Here is a 13,755-nt window from a genome sequence, read left to right as displayed (position 1 = left end):
ACTGCAAAGACAGCAGTGGAAATGACTTAAAAAGCTGGATCATTGGTGTGTGAAAAGGTTTTAAGACTGAAGACTGATCATTTTGATCTCTCTACGACATCTTTACCCATGATTTGTCTTTAAAGACCTATTTCTAAGGAATTGCAATATGCAAGTGCAAATATGTCTGGAACATACTGATTTCAGTGCCAGAAAATGTTACGCAGCAATTTTTGGAAGTATGTGTTGCTTAAAATGGAGCTCTCTAAAGTAAACTTTCTCTAGTTAGTGCAGCTTATTGCAAGAGGCTCTGTGTATTGCAAATGTCAGGTAAACATGTATGTGTTTTGTGCAAGGTAATCTGGTACTTATACTTATGATAACTAAGGATTTTTGCATGATATTAATCTGAATAGACAATATTATTGTTTGGTGGAAGATTTGTTAGCCAGAATCAGTGGCCTTGCAGTTTCTGCTGCTAGTGTCCTCATCCAGCACACGGAAAGCAATGAGCATGGAGAAGATAGTTGCATTTTTTCCTCAGATGACCCCTCCCTTCTACCTCAGGCACCTTTCCCTGACATCCTGTTTTGGGGAAGAATATAGCTAAGTTCATTGTTCACCCCTCCCACTATATCTTCTTGGGAAGAACAGTTAATCATGTTGGCCTAACTCAAGACTTGGATTGCTTGAAACAGTTGCCCTTAATCATTACAATACCTCTTCCACCACACACAGCTAGTTTAAAAAGTAAAATATTATTTGAACAAGTTGCTAGAGAAAGAAAGTCATCTTTTATAATTTCTACAGTAGTACAATTTTCCACAGTACTACTTGATTTTGGCTGAGTTTTTTACCCCTTTTCCCACCCTTCTCAGCTTGTACACAGCAGGGTTGCTACCAAATTTGTTCTCTGAGAAGATACTGCAAGTATAATCAAGAATTATTCAGTGATATATTAAACTCTTTTACTGCACAAATGATATAGAAAAGAACCCACAAGAGAAGTCCGTTTTCTTTCCCAAAGACTAAAGATGCTGTTTTGTTTTGATTTTCAAGCTTGAAATGTTTTGGTGATATACAAAAAGCAGCAAATATTTTCTTCTTTCTTCTGTTTCAAGAGACTTCCTGACAGCTGAAGATAAAGAGAATATTTTTAATGCTGATCATTTTCCACTCTGGTACAGAAGAGCCGCCGAGCAGCTACCAGGCAGCTTTGTCTATTCAATCCCATTTAGTAGAGGTCTGTAATTTTGTCATATTTAAATACTGAAGCATGTATAACATTGGGAAGATCCAGCATACGTTGTTATATTCAGGAGAGGGTATTGAACTGAGTTTCATCTTCTGAAATCGGCACTGAAATTTTCACCATTTCACAAATCCTGTAATCAGGCATTGTGGGGAAACTTGAAGTGTCACTGTCTGTGCTGTACCTGTTTTGTGGATAAATAGAGGCTGTAATTGAATGTGAAATCAGCACTTTTCCTGAGCATTAAATTCATACGAATATTTGGTATTTTTTTCAAACTAAAAATCTACAGCTGAACTTGCTTACACTGCAATGTGTTTTGATTTTAATAGCTTTTTTTTTTTTTATATACGCCTTGTAGAAACAGCAAACAAAAGCAATGTGGTGACAGCTAGTACTGCCATTCAACTTTTAGATGACAGAAAATCTCCAGTGGTTGCAGGTAACATTATTTGTTTATTTCTATATGAAAGCAGTATGTGAATTCCTTATTTGTCAGACTGTTCTGACTTAGTGGAAATTTCATGCAGAAAAAACAATTTGAAAGAAAACATCTCAAGTGCAATTGAATGCCCTAAAGCCTAGGTCTTTGCAGGCCTCCTCTCCCTAACAGTTTGAATCTGTGTTTGTTGGGCACCCAAGTCCCCCCTGTAAACTGCTAGGTTGACATAGCAGTAATAACACAGCAGTAATCAACAAAGATTTTTCAGTACTCGTAGGATCAAATCTTCACAATTATAAACCAGAATGAGTTTTCTTAAGCAAAAACAAATGTAACAAAAATCTCTCAAGTATAATAGGATTCAACACATTCTTCAGAATTTGGAAAACACTCCCAATAGTGCAAGACTTAAGGATCTCAGTCTATTCAGTTTATCAAAGAGAAGGTTAAGGAGTGACTTGATCACTATCTAGAAGTACCTACATGGGGAGCAGAAATTTGGTAATAGAGGGCTCTTCAGTCTACCAAAGAACAGTCTAACAAGATCGAATGGCTGAAAGCTGAAATCAGACAAATTCAGACTAGAAATAAGGCATAAATTTTTAACAGTGAGGGCAATTAACTACTGGAAAAACTTGCCAAAGGTTGTCATGGATTCTCCATTACTGGAAATTTTAAAATCAAGTTTGGATATTTTTCTTTTGAAAGATAAGCTTTAGTTCAGCCACAGCTATTGGAAGTGAAGTAGGAATTAATTCAGGTCCCTTGGCTGATGTTATGCTGGAGGTCAGAATAGGTGACCATCATAATGGTTTCTTTGGTCCTTAAAGAAAAGGAGTACTTGTGGCACCTTAGAGACTAACAAATTTATTAGAGCATAAGCTTTAAATTTGTTAGTCTCTAAGGTGCCACAAGTACTCCTTTTCTTTTTGCGAATACAGACTAACACGGCTGCTACTCTGAAATTTGGTCCTTAAAAATCTGTGAATATAGGTGAGGAATTATGCCTCCCCACAAACATTCTCCCACCCCTACAGGTCCTTACCTCTGCTTTTCAGTTGTCTCTTATTTGGTTAGAGTTCAAATTAATTTAAAAATTGGTTCTTTCGGAAATTTCTCTCGAGTATCTGAATTTTTTCAGAAGTCTTTTACTAACAAATGTCTGGTATGTTACCATTCACACATTCAATATCGTTAAACTTCATTGCCAGCCGCCTTCTAATCTACAATTCAAGAAATTAAGTTGTAAGTAAGCAAAGTTATCAACAATTCTTTTTCCTATCTTTATCATGCTAGTCACAATATTCTTTTTCTCAAATGCCACTATTTCCTGTCATTTACAAAAGATCTGATACTATCCGATGGGATGGATACTACTAATACACTCAATAAAGGTGACCACTACTTTACTAACTGAGGAGGTGTTTCTTGTAAAGATGGCTACCATTTCTGAAAGCACAGGCTGCCTCCTGGAACCTGACCCCCATTTCACTAGACCACTTCTGCTGCTATATTTCTCAAGCTTCAAATCTGCCAGTGTGGGACATCAAAGTGTGTGGAAAATTGATGGAAATTGGAACACCTGTACTTTGTTGTATGTTGCACCATTATTGCCAGCTTAAATGGTTTTCCATTATAAATCCTGTTTTAACAATATTTTCACACTATCAATTAAATACACCAGTTTCTTTAAAAAAAAAAACTTGGAAAACAGGAATTCTAAGTCCACTACATGGATCGTTAGCAGCATTTGAATCCAGCTTCTTCATATCCCAAGCCCAAATCACTTAAGCGTCTGAAGTAACTTCTGCTTTTCTGTGGAACAGCCTCTAAAGGGGAAAGCAACTCTCATTTTGCCAGTGAGCAACACAGCAAAACACAGTGTTTTATTCCTATCTTTGGAAGAGGAGTGTGGTCTAGTGGTTACAACCAGTGTTTACCCAAGCACGTAGATTTGGCAGGTTCTTTCTGAGAGGCAGTGTGGCTGAGTTGAGAGGTTGTGATTGTCATATTAAAGATCTAGGTTCTGTTCCCAGCTCTGCTAGAAGTGACTTATGCATACTTTCGATTATCTCCTTTGTAAAATGGGGTGGCTGGTATTTGACTGCCTTCTAAGGAAGGCGTATAAGGCATTAAGTGCTGTTAAGTGCACATAAATATAAACATCAATGTTTTGAGAGCTGAGATTTTAATTTTTGATGGGGATCTCTTCCTTCTTTCTCTCCTCACCAACTGGGAGTCTGATTCAACTGATATGCAGTCTATTTGAGAACTATACTTGTTATGTCAAAGTGAGGTTGCCCCTTGGCAAGATGGTCACCTCTTGGTTCTTGTTTCCAATGGAACTGAAGAAATATATTGCTCGTGGGAAGAGGGCTGCTGTCTATGCTGTGAACCTCATCTCAGTCAAAGAGCAGCATCTGGGGTTCCCAGGTGAGAGAACTTTTGAAATCCAGTGTTAGGGTGCTTTCTGGCCTCTGTTTTATACTCTGCAGCTTTCATGGAGGCTCTTCCACCCTGAGGAATTGTGGTTGGCCCAGCGGAGCAGATGTGGCCATACACAAGCCGACCTCACCACAGGAATTCAGGAACAATTGAGCTGGAGTTGGGGAGGGTAGAAATAAAGCTAATTTCCCTCCACTTCTCTCTCTCTCTCTCTCTCTCTCTCTCTCTCACACACACACACACACACACACACACACACACACACACACACACACACACACACACACACACACACACACACACACACACACACAAAATTAGCCCGCCCTGCCCCTCTCTATGCCTTTGGCTCTCTTTCCTATCCTACTGGAGGGAAAGTTAGGGGGGCATACTACCCCAAACCACTCTATATTTATCATATATATATATATATATAGCATATCCCCACTGATAAAACAGATTCCACAAGGTCACAGGAAAAGTGCCCTTGTGCCCCAGTTGATGAGAAGACACACAAATCATGGCTCTCCCCCACAGCATAACAGAAAATCTTTAATTATAAATTCATCATTCTCTTATAAAAACATACAAGAACAATTAACTTGTGCAAAAATGACAACGTGGATAATGGTTAATGTTGCTGCAGATGTAATTAAGGATTTTCATTGTACTATGAGGGATACTGATGTGTTATGTATAATGTGTTCCTTTATTAGTTGGAGACAAAATGAAGTTCTTATCAAAGTCCAAAATCTATCTCCATCAGTGCAAATGTGCTCGGTGGGCTTAAAGGCATAATTAACAGGTGTCCTATTACATGACATTTCTTGCACTTTAGGATTTGCTTTGGGAATATGTCACACATAACCACCTTTAATCCCTTTTCAACAAATGTGTTGTTTATTTAACAATAGTTTTATGTAGACCATGAAACAGCCAAGAGATCTGAGTTTGGTTCCCTTTTCCCTATGCTACATTTGAACTGGCAATTTGAACAGGGAAATAATTCTAGTGCCAGATTTTCAAAAAAACTCTGCACCCAACAGATTTCTATCTAGGCACCTACATTAAAGACCTAGTCTTCAAAAGTGTTCAGTACCTGATTGTTCTCAGTGGGAGCTGCTGGGCCCTGAGATGTTTTGAAAATCTGGCCACTGCATTTAAGTGCCTTTATAGGAGCTGAGCTCTTTTAGAAAAATCTGCTACCAACTTTGTATGTTTTAAAAAATCTGGCCACTAGATTGTATAAGATCAATTCTTCCTGCTTCACTCACTCACCCACTCACTCAGTTTTTCCCTGCATCTTCAGCAACTACTTTGCTTAGAAGTAGGCATCAGACAATAACAGCTGTTCAGAGAGACAACAATTATATGCATTATTCTATTTATACTTCAGCTGTAGAGCATAAATGGGCATTATCCATTCCATTTTTTCCCATGGAACAAGTTACAGTACAACTTTTTAGATCTCACTGTACTAAAGTATTCTACTTATTGTAAAAATAAAAAGGTGGGAAGTGGAGAAGTGATGGGCAACTAGAAGTTGTGGTTTCACTGTACAACTTACTTAGTCAGAGATTTGCAAAGGATTATGAGTAATATGTTCCAAAGCATCTGTGAGACTTAAACTCCTAAGTGCCTACGATCCAGATTTGTAAAGGCATTTAGGCAGTGGTATGACAGTGTTGCAACCCCTATCTGACTGTTTTAATTTCATTTCGTTTTCAAAAGTGACTTAGGTTCCCAAGTCCCATTGACTTTCAGTGAGACTTTGACTCCGAAATCAGCTTGGTGTTACTGCGTTGAGCAGAGCAATGCCTAAATACCTTTAAAAATCTGGTCCTAAGTCAGGTTCTAAGTCACTTTTGAAAATGGGACTTGGGCTTCTAAGTCATTTATGGTAATATTTTCAAAAGAATTTATATGTAAAGTCTAAATTCTGCCAAAACCACACTTTCTATTTTATGAAATAAATATTCCTGATTCCTGTTGTGACAAAGCTCTGTCCTTGCCTCCATGGGTCCCGCGTTTCCTGGCAGATTTCGCTAGCCTCAGAGGCTCACTGTGACCCTGCACGTAACTCTTCTCTCTCTAGAGACAAGGGTCACAGTCTACTGAGCCATTTTCATGGCCCTTATCTATGCTAACTTATCTAGTTCTATGCTAACAGAAATCCTTATTCCAAATGGAGGAAGCATAATCCAGTAATAATGGCAGGAGATCTTCAAAATCAATTAGTTTGTAGAGTTAGAATGGTTGGCAACACTGCCACACAGAATTGAGTAGTGCTGCTGCTTTACCATCTGTACCCCCTCTGTCAGTCCAAAGTGAGAATACTGGAGAAAAGCATGAGATGCTTTTTAAATTCCTCCCACATCAACTAGCAAACTAGGATTTTATCAACTTCTATTAATGCAGATTTGAGTTAGGCATGTCTGTATGTGTATTTATAAATATACAGGTATGTTTGTTGTGTTTATGTACAATCTGAAAGCTTAGTTTATTTGCAGCAGAGATATGGATAATATGCCTGAAAAATGTGTATATGGTGAGTAGTTAAAATGCAGTTATGTTCAGAAGAGAGATGTCTTAGTGTTCCACATTATGTTCCCTCAGCGATTTCTATATTGAATTTACATTTAAAAAGCATAAAGAAAAGGAGTACTTGTGGCACCTTAGAGACTAACAAATTTATTAGAGCATAAGCTTTCGTGAGCTACAGCTCACTTCATCGGATGCATTTGGTGGAAAAAACAGAGGAGAGATTTATATACACACACAGAGAACATGAAACAATGGGTTTATCATACACACTGTAAGGAGAGTGATCACTTAAGATGCAAACAGATGGACATCATACCGAAAGGACTGAAGGTAAAAAATCCATTACAATCTACATACCACACAGACTATGCTGTCAGCTTGTGCCTCACACTCTCAAAGAAACTGCGGAACCACCTGATCAACATCCTCTACAGCAAACAGGGAAAGATTAAGAAAGAGCTCTCAAAACTGGATACTCTCATAAAGAACCAACCTTCCACACAAACTTCCTCGTAGCTGGACTTTACAAAAACTAGACAAGCCATTTACAACACACACTTTGCTTCTCTACAAAAGAAAAAGGACACTAAGCTATCTAAACTACTACATGCCACAAGGGGCCACAACAATGGTTCCCGTAACCCACCCAGCAATATTGTTAATCTATCCAACTATACTCTTAGCCCAGCAGAAGAATCTGTCCTATCTCGGGGCCTCTCCTTTTGCCCCTCCACCCCCACGAACATGATACAGTTCTGTGGTGACCTAGAATCCTATTTTCGACGTCTCCGACTCAAGGAATATTTCCAACACACCTCTGACCAACATATTAACCCACAGAGACCTTCCTACCAACACTACAAAAAGAAGGATTCTGGGTGGACTCCTCCTGAAGGTCGAAACAGCAGCCTGGACTTCTACATAGAGTGCTTCCGCAGACGTGCACGAGCTGAAATTGTGGAAAAGCAGCATCGCTTACCCCATAACCTCAGCCATGCAGAACACATTGCCATCCACAGCCTCAGAAACAACTCTGACATCATAATCAAAAAGGCTGACAAAGGAGGTACTGTCGTCATCATGAATAGGTCGGAGTATGAACAAGAGGCTACTAGGCAGCTCTCCAACACCACTTTCTACAAGCCATTACCTTCTGATCCCACTGAGAGTTACCAAAAGAAACTACAGCATTTGCTCAAGAAACTCCCTGAAAAAACACAAGAACAAATCCGCACAGACACACTCCTAGAACCGCAACCTGGGGTATTCTATCTGCTACCCAAGATCCATAAACCTGGAAATCCTGGATGCCCCATCATCTCAGGCATTGGCACCCTGACAGCAGGATTGTCTGGCTATGTAGACTCCCTCCTCAAGCCCTACGTTACCAGCACTCCCAGCTATCTTCGAGACACCACTGACTTCCTGAGGAAACTACAGTCCATTGGTGATCTTCCTAAAAACACCATCCTAGCCACTATGGATGTAGAAGCCCTCTACACCAACATTCCACACAAAGATGGACTACAAGCCGTCAGGAATAGTATCCCCGATACTGTCACGGCTAACCTGGTGGCTGAACTTTGTGACTTTGTCCTCACCCATAACTATTTCACATTTGGGGACAATGTATACCTTCAAATCAGCGGCACTGCGATGGGTACCCGCATGGCCCCACAGTATGCCAACATTTTTATGGCTGACTTAGAACAACGCTTCCTCAGCCCTCGTCCCCTAATGCCCCTACTCTACTTGCACTACATTGATGACATCTTCATCATCTGGACCCATGGAAAAGAAGCCCTTGAGGAATTCCACCATGATTTCAACAATTTCCATCCCACCATCAACCTCAGCCTGGATCAGTCCACACAAGAGATCCACTTCCTGGACACTACGGTGCTAATAAGCGATGGTCACATAAACACCACCCTATATCGGAAACCTACTGACCGCTATTCCTACCTACATGCCTCTAGCTTTCATCCAGATCATACCACTCGATCCATTGTCTACAGCCAAGCTCTACGATACAACCGCATTTGCTCCAACCCCTCAGACGGAGACAAACACCTACAAGATCTCTATCATGCATTCCTACAACTACAATACCCACCTGCTAAAGTGAAGAAACAGATTGACAGAGTCAGAAGAGTACCCAGAAGTTACCTACTACAGGACAGGCCCAACAAAGAAAATAACAGAACGCCACTAGCCATCACCTTCAGCCCCCAACTAAAACCTCTCCAATGCGTCATCAAGGATCTACAACCTATCCTGAAGGACGACCCATCCCTCTCACAGATCTTGGGAGACAGGCCAGTCCTTGCTTACAGACAGCCCCCCAATCTGAAGCAAATACTCACCAGCAACCACACACCACACAACAGAACCACTAACCCAGGAACCTATCCTTGCAACAAAGCCCGTTGCCAACTCTGTCCACATATCTATTCAGGGGATACCATCATAGGGCCTAATCACATCAGCCACACTATCAGAGGCTCGTTCACCTGCGCATCTACCAATGTGATCTATGCCATCATGTGCCAGCAATGCCCCTCTGCCATGTACATTGGCCAAACTGGACAGTCTCTACGTAAAAGAATGAATGGACACAAATCAGACGTCAAGAATTATAACATTCAAAAACCAGTTGGAGAACACTTCAATCTCTCTGGTCACTCGATCACAGACCTAAGAGTGGCTATACTTCAACAAAAAAGCTTCAAAAACAGACTCCAACGAGAGACTGCTGAATTGGAATTAATTTGAAAACTGGATACAATTAATTTAGGCTTGAATAGAGACTGGGAATGGATGAGTCATTACACAAAGTAAAACTATTTCCCCATGGTATTTCTCCCTCCCCCCCACTGTTCCTCTGATATTCTTGTTAACTGCTGGAATTAGCCTACCTGCTTGTCACCATGAAAGGTTTTCCTCCTTTCCCCCCCCCGCTGTTGGTGATGGCTTATCTTAAGTGATCATTCTCCTTACAGTGTGTATGATAAACCCATTGTTTCATGTTCTCTGTGCGTGTGTATATAAATCTCCCCTCTGTTTTTTCCACCAAATGCATCCGATGAAGTGAGCTGTAGCTCACGAAAGCTTATGCTCTAATAAATTTGTTAGTCTCTAAGGTGCCACAAGTACTCCTTTTCTTTTTGCGAATACAGACTAACACGGCTGCTACTATGAAACCTGACATTTAAAAAGCATATTTTTTAAATTGCTTGTGCTGCAAGGTGAACCTGCGGGTTTTTTGTTGTTGTTGTTTTTATTCTATCAAGATCAGGGTACTTTGGATGGGAATTTTATTTTTGGTGGAAATACAGCTGATTAGGAATGACACAGATTAGGACTGATCTTCTCTTCTGCAGCTTGTGTGAAAGGTAGTAACAATGTAATTTTATGGTGAACTAACACAAATTGGACCATTGTACTCTTGTTTTATTCTCTGGTGTGATTAAATTTCAAAGTGATTAGCAGCAGATTCTATATGCTGCCCTTTGACAGAGGGATGCCTTTAGTGTTCTTTGACATTTAGAAATGGAAAGCGGTGATAATGCAGTAACGGTTGACCCAGACCAGTTGCTCATAAGGAGTAAGAAGGCCCAGTCTTTTGTCTCCCTAAATACAAGGGAAAAGAAAATCTAGTATCATTATTGGTGCCCAACTCGTCAAAGGGAGTCAAAATGGGGGTTCTGGGGAGGAATGAAGACAGGACCATCAGAGCTGGAACATTACAGAGTGTGCTCCTTTTCAAGGGTGTTTGGCACAGCTCCCACTCCACAGGCCATCTCCCTTGGGACACTGAAGGAATTCTGATTTGCTCCCTTCATTCACCCCACTCCTGTATACAAGTTGTGGTCCAAATGCTATGGTATAGACTAGTCTTTACATTATATAGCACCTTTCATTCTGAATGGTCCCTAAACACTTCACAACCAATATGCAAAACTATCTGAAATCTAGCCACATTTGAGATGGAGGACAGCCGTTAACAGATACACATCACATTGCAAAATAATGATACAGGGGAGAATTTTGATCAAGAACATTAGGCAAATTTTTGACTTACAAAAATTGTCAAGGGATTCTTTAGTGTCACCACAGACGATACAGTGCCTTGGATTTTAAAGCATCAGCCAAAAGACCTATAAGCAAGCAGTAAACTGCATAGTGCTCAGTGCATCTCTCTCAGAAAGATGAAGGACTGAGCAGAGCTGGCCAGAATCATGAAGCATGTCAAACCCAAGGTTTAGTCTATTCTCCATCCTCTTAGGCTTCTGGGATACTAGTAGAGAAATTATCTTATTTTTCCTTTACTGGGTGAGATCAGGTACAATCTAAAATCTCTCAACTAATTTACGAACCTATCTAGTCCTAGTTGCTTTGTAGAGAGGAGTATGAGAATAAACATTAACAAAGGGACTGTTAAATGTGTCTGCATGTCTCATGTCGCAGGATGCAAAAGCGACATGATACCTTGCTAATATGAGATATTTTAAATACAAGGTATGAATTGTTGAGTATCTCTATATTGCATTTTAATAAATACTGATGCTGTCATTGGAAGAAGACCTTTCTAAGTGAGTTTAAATAGTAATTATATAAAAAGATGCTGCTGCTTTGAAAATCTAGTCTGAATGTCATTACCATGTTCATTTCAGAAAGCAAAGGTTACAGTAGAAGAATAGGTTTCAGAGTAGCAGCCGTGTTAGTCTGTATTCGCAAAAAGAAAAGGAGTACTTGTGGCACCTTAGAGACTAACAAATTTATTTGAGCATAAGCTTTCATGAGCTACGGCTCACTTCATCGGATGCATTAAGTGGAAAATACAGTGGGGAGATTTATATACATAGAGAACATGAAACAATGGGGGTCGGACTAGATGATCAGAATGGTCCCTTCTGACCTTGGTATCTATGAATGAGATTTGAGTTGAGTTACCATACACACTGTAAGGAAGATGATCACTTAAGGTGAGCTATTACCTGCAGAAGCGTGGGGGGCAGGGGACCTTTTGTAGTGATAATCAAGGTGGGCCATTTCCAGCAGTTGACAAGAACGTCTGTGGAACAGTGGGGGGTAGGGGGAATAAACATGGGGAAATAGTTTTACTTTGTGTAATGACCCATCCATAGCAGGATTGTCTGGCTATGTAGACTCCCTCCTCAAGCCCTACGCTACCAGCACTCGCAACTATCTTCGAGACACCAATGACTTCCTGAGGAAACTACAATCCATCGGTGATCTTCCTGAAAACACCATCCTGGCCACTATGGATGTAGAAACCCTCTACACAAATGTTCCACACAAAGATGGACTACAAGCCGTCAGGAACAGAATCCCCGATAATGTCACAGCAAACCTGGTGGCTGAACATTGTGACTTTGTCCTCACCCATAACTATTTCACATTTGGGGACAATGTATACCTTCAAATCAGCGGCACTGCAATGGGTACCCGCATGGCCCCAGAGTATGCCAACATTTTTATGGCTGACTTAGAACAACGCTTCCTCAGCTCTTGTCCCCTAATGCCCCTACTGTACTTGCGCTACATTGATGACATCCTCATCATCTGGACTCATGGAAAAGTAGCCCTTGAGGAATTCCACCATGATTTCAACAATTTCCATCCCACCATCAACCTTAGCCTGGACCAGTCCACACAAGAGATCCACTTCCTGGACACTATGGTGCTAATAAGCAATGGTCACATGAACACCACCCTATACCAGAAACTTACTGACCACTATTCCTACCTACATGCCTCCTGCTTTCACCCAGACCACACCACATGATCCATTGTCTACAAGCCAAGCTCTACGATACAACTGCATTTGCTCCAACCCCTCAGACAGAGACAAACGCCTACAAGATCTCTATCAAGCATTCTTACAACCACAGTATCCACTGCTGAAGTGAAGAAACAGATTGACAGAGCCAGAAGAGTACCCAGAAGTCACCTACAACAGAACAGGCCCAACAAAGAAAATAACAGAACGCCACTAGCCATCACCTTTTGCCCCCAACTAAAACCTCTCCAACGCATCATCAAGGATCTACAACCTATCCTGAAGGACAACCCATCACTCTCACAGATCTTGGGAGACAGGCCAGTCCTTGCTTACAGACAGCCCCCCAACCTGAAGCAAATACTCACCAGCAACCACACACCACACAACAGAACCACTAACCCAGGAACCTATCCTTGCAACAAAGCCCGTTGCCAACTCTGTCCACATAGCTATTCAGGGGACACCATCATAGGGCCTAATCACATCAGCCACACTATCAGAGGCTCGTTCACCTGCACATCTACCAATGTGATATATGCCATCATGTGCCAGCAATTCCCTTCTGCCATATAGATTGGTCAAACTGGACAGTCTCTACGTAAAAGAATAAATGGACACAAATCAGACGTCAAGAATTATAACATTCAAAAACCAGTTGGAGAACACTTCAATCTCTTTGGTCACTCGATTACAGGCCTAAAAGTGGCAATTTTTCAACAAAAAAAACTTCCAAAACAGACTCCAGTGAGAGACTGCTGAATTGGAATTAATTCTGGACACAATTCACTTAGGCTTGAATAGAGACTGGGAGTGGATGGATCATTACACAAAGTAAAACTATTTCCCCATGTTTATTCCCCCACTCCCCACTGTTGCTCAGACATTCTTGTCAACTGCTGGAAATGGCCCACCTTGATTATCACTACAAAAAGTCCCCCTGCTGCTGCTGGTAATAGCTCACCTTAAGTGATCACTTTCCTTACAGTGTGTATGGTAACAGCCAGTGTTTCATGTTCTCTATGTATATAAATCTCCCCACTGTATTTTCCACTTAATGCATCCGATGAAGTGAGCCATAGCTCACGAAAGCTTATGCTCAAATAAATTTTAGTCTCTAAGGTGCCACAAGTACTCCTTTTCTTTTTGCGAATACAGACTAACACGGCTGCTACTCTGAAACCTGTCATTATAGTTAAAGAATAGTTTATAGTTATTAGATGAACTCACTTTTAAGTACAACAGGGATTGTTTCCCCTCTAATGTGAATAACTGGGGCTCCTTGTC

General features: G+C 40.8%; 1 protein-coding gene across 11 annotated transcripts in view; it reads left to right on the top strand.

The window, feature by feature from the left end:
• The window catches only part of CACNA2D3 (calcium voltage-gated channel auxiliary subunit alpha2delta 3), a 732,114-nt gene that overhangs the window by 589,925 nt on the left and 128,434 nt on the right, over positions 1–13,755 (top strand). For all 11 annotated transcript variants that reach the window (XR_006282707.1, XM_038411603.2, XM_038411604.2 and 8 more), the window contains 2 exons: positions 1,101–1,222; positions 1,593–1,673. Coding sequence is in view for 10 of the 11 variants with exons in the window: in XM_038411603.2 (XP_038267531.1) it covers positions 1,101–1,222; positions 1,593–1,673 (203 nt within the window). In the remaining variant the exon portion in view is untranslated. The remainder of the gene's footprint in view (positions 1–1,100; positions 1,223–1,592; positions 1,674–13,755) is intronic.

This window comes from Dermochelys coriacea, chromosome 7, assembly GCF_009764565.3.
Source record: "Dermochelys coriacea isolate rDerCor1 chromosome 7, rDerCor1.pri.v4, whole genome shotgun sequence".
In the NCBI taxonomy this organism is placed as follows: Eukaryota; Metazoa; Chordata; order Testudines; family Dermochelyidae; genus Dermochelys; species Dermochelys coriacea.
The sequence above is the reverse complement of the archived record's forward strand: the minus strand, read 5'-3'. Positions and strand labels throughout refer to the sequence as shown.